The sequence below is a fragment of the Frankliniella occidentalis genome, unplaced genomic scaffold, assembly GCF_000697945.3.
Source record: "Frankliniella occidentalis isolate FOCC.00 unplaced genomic scaffold, Focc_3.1 Scaffold13, whole genome shotgun sequence".
Classification (NCBI taxonomy): Eukaryota; Metazoa; Arthropoda; class Insecta; order Thysanoptera; family Thripidae; genus Frankliniella; species Frankliniella occidentalis.
Window position 1 is genome coordinate 2,292,364 of NW_026267143.1, and position 5,191 is coordinate 2,297,554.

General features: G+C 53.7%; 1 protein-coding gene across 1 annotated transcript in view; it reads left to right on the forward strand.

The window, feature by feature from the left end:
* LOC113202371 (neuroligin-2-like) overlaps window positions 1-3,194 on the forward strand; it is an 86,242-nt gene extending 83,048 nt beyond the window's left edge. The window contains exon 8 of the mRNA XM_052263606.1: window positions 2,343-3,194. Coding sequence (XP_052119566.1) covers window positions 2,343-3,194 — 852 coding nt within the window. The remainder of the gene's footprint in view (window positions 1-2,342) is intronic.
* The last annotated feature ends 1,997 nt before the right edge of the window (window positions 3,195-5,191 follow it).

Here is a 5,191-nt window from a genome sequence, read left to right on the forward strand (position 1 = left end):
GGGAAAGTTATCTTAAGCTCCTCGAGCTGCAACGGGAGGTCCGGGTAGTCCAGGGATTTATCTTGAACATACTTTACGGCTAGTCTTTTGATTGACGTCATTTTCTCAACTTCGAGCATCACACTCGGCTGAACCTGACGTTTAATCTGCAGTTCCTCGAGCTGAGGAGCAACGACGCGCAGCAGCTCCTCCAGACCATCGCCGTGAGAGCACTTTAAGCTGCGAGTGTTTCTCCATCGTGGCTGGTTTAGAAGAATGTCATTAACTTTAAATTGGCCATCTTTAAAATCATTTTCAGTTGTCTCTAGAACCGAGATGATGGGCGGTCCCACAAAAACTCCAGAGGTGTCAGGAAAAGCGGCCACGTCCACCTGGCGAGAAGAGTACAGATGTAAGCAACACACCGAGAGGATCAGCATCTTGTCCGTCTGACTGTTTGCCTACCTTCTCCAGCTGGCCGTCCGCCCGCAGCTGCAGCAACAGAAGCCGCAGGATGTCGCTGAATCCACCGAGCGGCGCGCTGGACCGCCAGGTGGCACCGTCCTCCTCCTCCGCCACCACGCTGCACTTGTTGGCGGTCAGCAGGCGCAGGCTGTCCTCCAGCTGCACCGCCAGCTGCAGCTGCTCCGCAACCGGGTCGCTGACCTCGCCGCCCGCCGTCCCCCTCTGCACCTGCAGCTCCAGGGTCTCCTCCAACTGGCGCAGCTGGGCGACCGACGAGTCCAGCTGGCGGTTGAGGGCCTCCACGGCCTTGGGCACCACCAGCCGCAGCACCTCCACCACCTTCCGTCCTGCTTCCACGCCCCGCCGCAGCTGCTGGACCTCAGTCTCCTCTGTCTTAGGCTTCTTGCGAGGAGGGGCGCCGTCGTTTTCAATCATTCTGATCGCTAGGATGGTGTCGGGGAGGTCGGCGGGGTCAACGCCCAGATCCTGAGAGAACATTGCACAATGCACACGATGCACACAAATATTCCGGAAGCAAGGTATTTTTGGACAACACAAGAGGGAAGTTCCCTACTGCAAACATTGTGCATGGTTGTCCATTAGTTTTTAAATTGACAATTTTAATGCTATTAAAAAGTGTGCCCATTCCAATCAAAGATAATTTTCTTATTTAATCAAAAGTGATACTAAGCTTATGAGAAATTATCTTCAAAAACCAAACAATCACAGAATCAAATGTTTAAGGAATAAATTGCCCCCAAAAATTTATTAGATTGTAAGTTGTACCCTTTTCTACAGTTAAGAATTAAGTAAAAACGGTACCTAATCATCTATTGATACAAAATACTCAACATCACATAGTCTCAACGTCTAAGAAAAGGGCAGCAAGTAGTTCAATGTTAAATGGACTAATTTTCTATCTCTTTTTCAATTAGCAAAGGAGATGAAAACAACTTGCATGATAATGTTGCGTACATGCAAAATTAAGGATCAACTGCAATAAATGCAATAACACAACTGCACGGCTGAAGCTTTTTATTTTATTTACTGACCTTCCTGCAAGTTGGGCACTTCCTTCCCAAGGCAGGATTCTGCACACATTCTTGACAAACCGTGTGCCCACAGGGCAAACTCTTAGGACGGTGGTGGTCGAGGTCGAATTGGTTAAAACAAATGTCACACTGAAGTTCCATCACTGAAACAAAAGTGTAAAGGATTGTTACTATTTGAGCAGGTATGCTGACTGAAACTACAACACAAGAGAACGCCTAGAAAGAATTCAGAATGAAAGGAATTTCATACAAAAGAAAGGAAAAACATCTCTTGCTGCAACAACAACGAAACTGAATCCCAGCAATAATGGGTGAGGGCAGGTAAAAAACATCACCACAAGGTGAATACTTGAGATACATACCTACTCCGCTGCTGGCGACCAGTTCTTAACTTTTGACAATGCAAGTGTACAGTATCACAGCCAGTTGTCCGGTAGGTTGCTGTGTTTCACACCGAGAAAAATTAACCCTACCTGAACAGACCAGATATTACTAATATTTCCTCGAGCAAGTACTACAGGGACAGAGGAAACCCCTGGGGAATGTTACTATAAGTAACACAGCGGCACAACGGTTTAGAATTGGGCAACACTTTAGCGAACTGGACGTTGTGCTCAGGTTAACTCAACAACACGCCGTTTGTCGGCTGCCGTCTGTTTACATTGGCCGGCGGTCGGGTCGGCCGCACAAGGCGGTGGTCGCGGCGCTCGTCAAGACTAATGCCTACCACCCGGACACGGCCACCTGCGGAACCGCAGCCCGCGCGTTGGCCGGACGCCGATAAGAACCAAGACCACGACGACCGGGACGATCAGGACGGCTGCTGCTGCATGGCTGCTGCGGCAGGTGGGCGTGCCTTCGGGTGGCCACCCGCGGGCCGACAGCAAGGACGACCTGTACGAGGCGGTGCGCAGCGCCAGCCGCAGCACCAGGCGCATGGGCTGCGCCAGGACGAGTCGCGACGACACCGCCGACGTACATTCCATGAGCAAGGTGCGCGACTGGGTGGCCCAGGAGGTGGTGCAGCGCTGCTCGCCCGGCTTCCTCCGGCGTGGGCGGCGGCCGAGCAGCCGGGCGCCCCTGTCCGCGAGCTCGTCCCTGGACCAGCCCCGCACGGCCAGCCCGGTGGCCAAGCCCGCCGTGCAGAAGGTGTCCGTGGCTATCGACGCGACCCCCGGCGCCAGGTCGTCCTCCGTGCTGCGCCAACTCCCCATCGAGCTTAGCAAGTCCATGGACGAGACGACTCGCTGCGGCACTCAGCCCGAGGACGCGCCCAGCACCACGGCGGGCATGACCAGGTCCACGCCGGCGCTCTGCTCGAGGCCGTCCCTGCAGCGCGACGAGGCCGTGTCGGCCGACGAGCCCGACGGACCGGCCGCCCGCAGGGAGCGCCGACGCAGCACCACGAGCGTCCACCTGGACCTGCAGCCCAGCGTGGTGGACATCCTCGTGGTGCCGCAGACGTCGCCGCCAGCCTCGCCGCCGCCGCACCTCCACTCGTTCGTCGGGCCTCGGGACGTGAATGTGACGTCGCGCGACGAGACCGTCCCGGAGCAGTGCGGACCAAAAGAGGCTCTGGACAACATGCGGCGCAGAAACTTCCCCAAGGTAGTTGGTGCATTATCTGGTCGTATTCTAGGTGGGAGTTCAGTCACAAAGCAGCTACAGGGACGTGCCTGCAAGAAGACATTGCTTTGACTAAGTTCCCCAAATTTTAACACGGGACAGAACAGAAGGGAGCCTTTTCGTCGAGGAGCTGGAGCGAGCGAGAGCTTACGTAGATGGGAAGGGTCAGGTGTCAGTGTGCACACATTGAACGTTTAGGATCATCAAGAAAACACGCCCTTTGTTAATTGTTACGAAACGGGCAAGTTAAGCCATACGCCAGCTCTCATAGCGCCTGATAGGTAGGCAACATCTTGCCTACAGTGCACGCGTGTGCTGCGGCCTGGCCTACCCTGAGTTTCGCAGGCGCCGAGCTCCCGCAAGGTGTCTTCTCTTATTGCCCCTGCCCCTGACCGCAGCCCGAGTCAGCCTTTTCGTTCGCAAGGTCCAAATTGTGGAAATAACCCAAACCTTTTTCTCGACATTCTTCACCATGAAAACTCGTTACTTTTACTCAATTGCAACTCTGGTACAAAGCATTATTATTTACACTTCACTTGTCTGACCTTGTTTCCAGGTGCTTTCCGATTTTCCTAGCGTGAGATCCGGTGTCCCGGTGGGGTTTCCGCTCAGCAGCTGCAGCAGTTGCTGCGGACGTACCCCGGGCCGTTCCCGACCATCGACGAGGCGGACCCGGGCGCGTACAATCGGATGAGACCGCCCCCCCCCCCCCCCCAAGGATCTCGTCGAACCTCGGCCGAAGACCTCAGCAACAGGTGCGTGTGCCAGTTCGCTACAGCGGGCTGAAGTACGGCTCCCACTGTCACCCATAGCGTACCTAGTTCCTACCCAGGATACCCGGGTACCCGTGGGTCCGGGATTTGGCAGCCCCAGGCTGAAGCGGAGTAACAGAGCCGTGTTTCTGCCCCTCTACACAGTAAAATCTAGATGTTCTACATGAGTCGCTGGCAACCCAGAGCACGCCTAAGTCGCTTCGGCCATTGGCATGGCATGGCATTCAATGAGGAGGGCAACACAATCCAGGCCCAGGGCGTAAAAGGGCGTAAAAAACCAAGTTCGTAAAGCCTCTGGTCCAATAAGTCCAAGATGCGCTGTGGCTACACAGCTTGGCCAGTGTATTTGTAAACAATTGTGATGACCATTGAGACGCTACAAAGAGTTTTGTGGTCAAATTAAACCAAACAAGAAAATTTCAGGGAGCCAATGGGGCCCTACGCCCTGTTTAAACTTGAATTTAGTACTGGGGCACCAAGTTTCAATTAGTTGGTGCCAAAGCCTTCCGGGCAGTCCGGAGGACGTCAACGGGGACCTCCCGAGCTTGCCGATGACACCCTCACTCACAGAGTTAGCTGACATTTGGTGCCGGAGTCTTCAGGCTGCAGGAGGCCTGTGGTGTCCCCCCACCCCCCTACACACACACACACTCAAGCGCGTGCTGGGTTGGTGCGTGCCCTGTCCAAAGGGGTGAGATAAGGAGAATCTATAAATTTGAAAAATGAAACTTCATAAATCCCCTGGAAAGGAATTAAGTGTATCTCGATGCGCTCGCTGCATGCGTATGCGTATCGCCCCTCGGCGCTAGCGGTCCGGTGCAGCGCTGGCGCAGGATGGGTCGCCTAACCCCAACGGCGCTCGACGAGGCTACGCCGCCACTCTAGACCAGCTCCAGACAACTCACTTGCATCTCGCACATTGAGCGCTCTGCTAGGATGGTGATAGAAGAGCTCTCCGGATTGTATAACGACTTCGGGTGCCGATCTCGAATTCAGTCCCCAAAATTGTCGCTTTTTATCATCAGAAAGTTAAACAAAACACGAAACTTTTGAGGACTTTATTCGAGGTTGGCAACGGAAGTCGGAATACCCGGTGTAAGGTCGTGGAAATTCCCTTGCAAATATTGTCAATTGAGATCAGGTAATGTTCGTAGCTGGCACCAGGTATGTCGCAGAGTGAGGGAAGTAAATAGGGTCAAACAGCGAAGAATTCAGTTTCAAGACTCTAATCCAAACTTTCAAATAGACAGTACACGCGAAACACACAAATCACTGGTAGGTTACAAGTCACACACA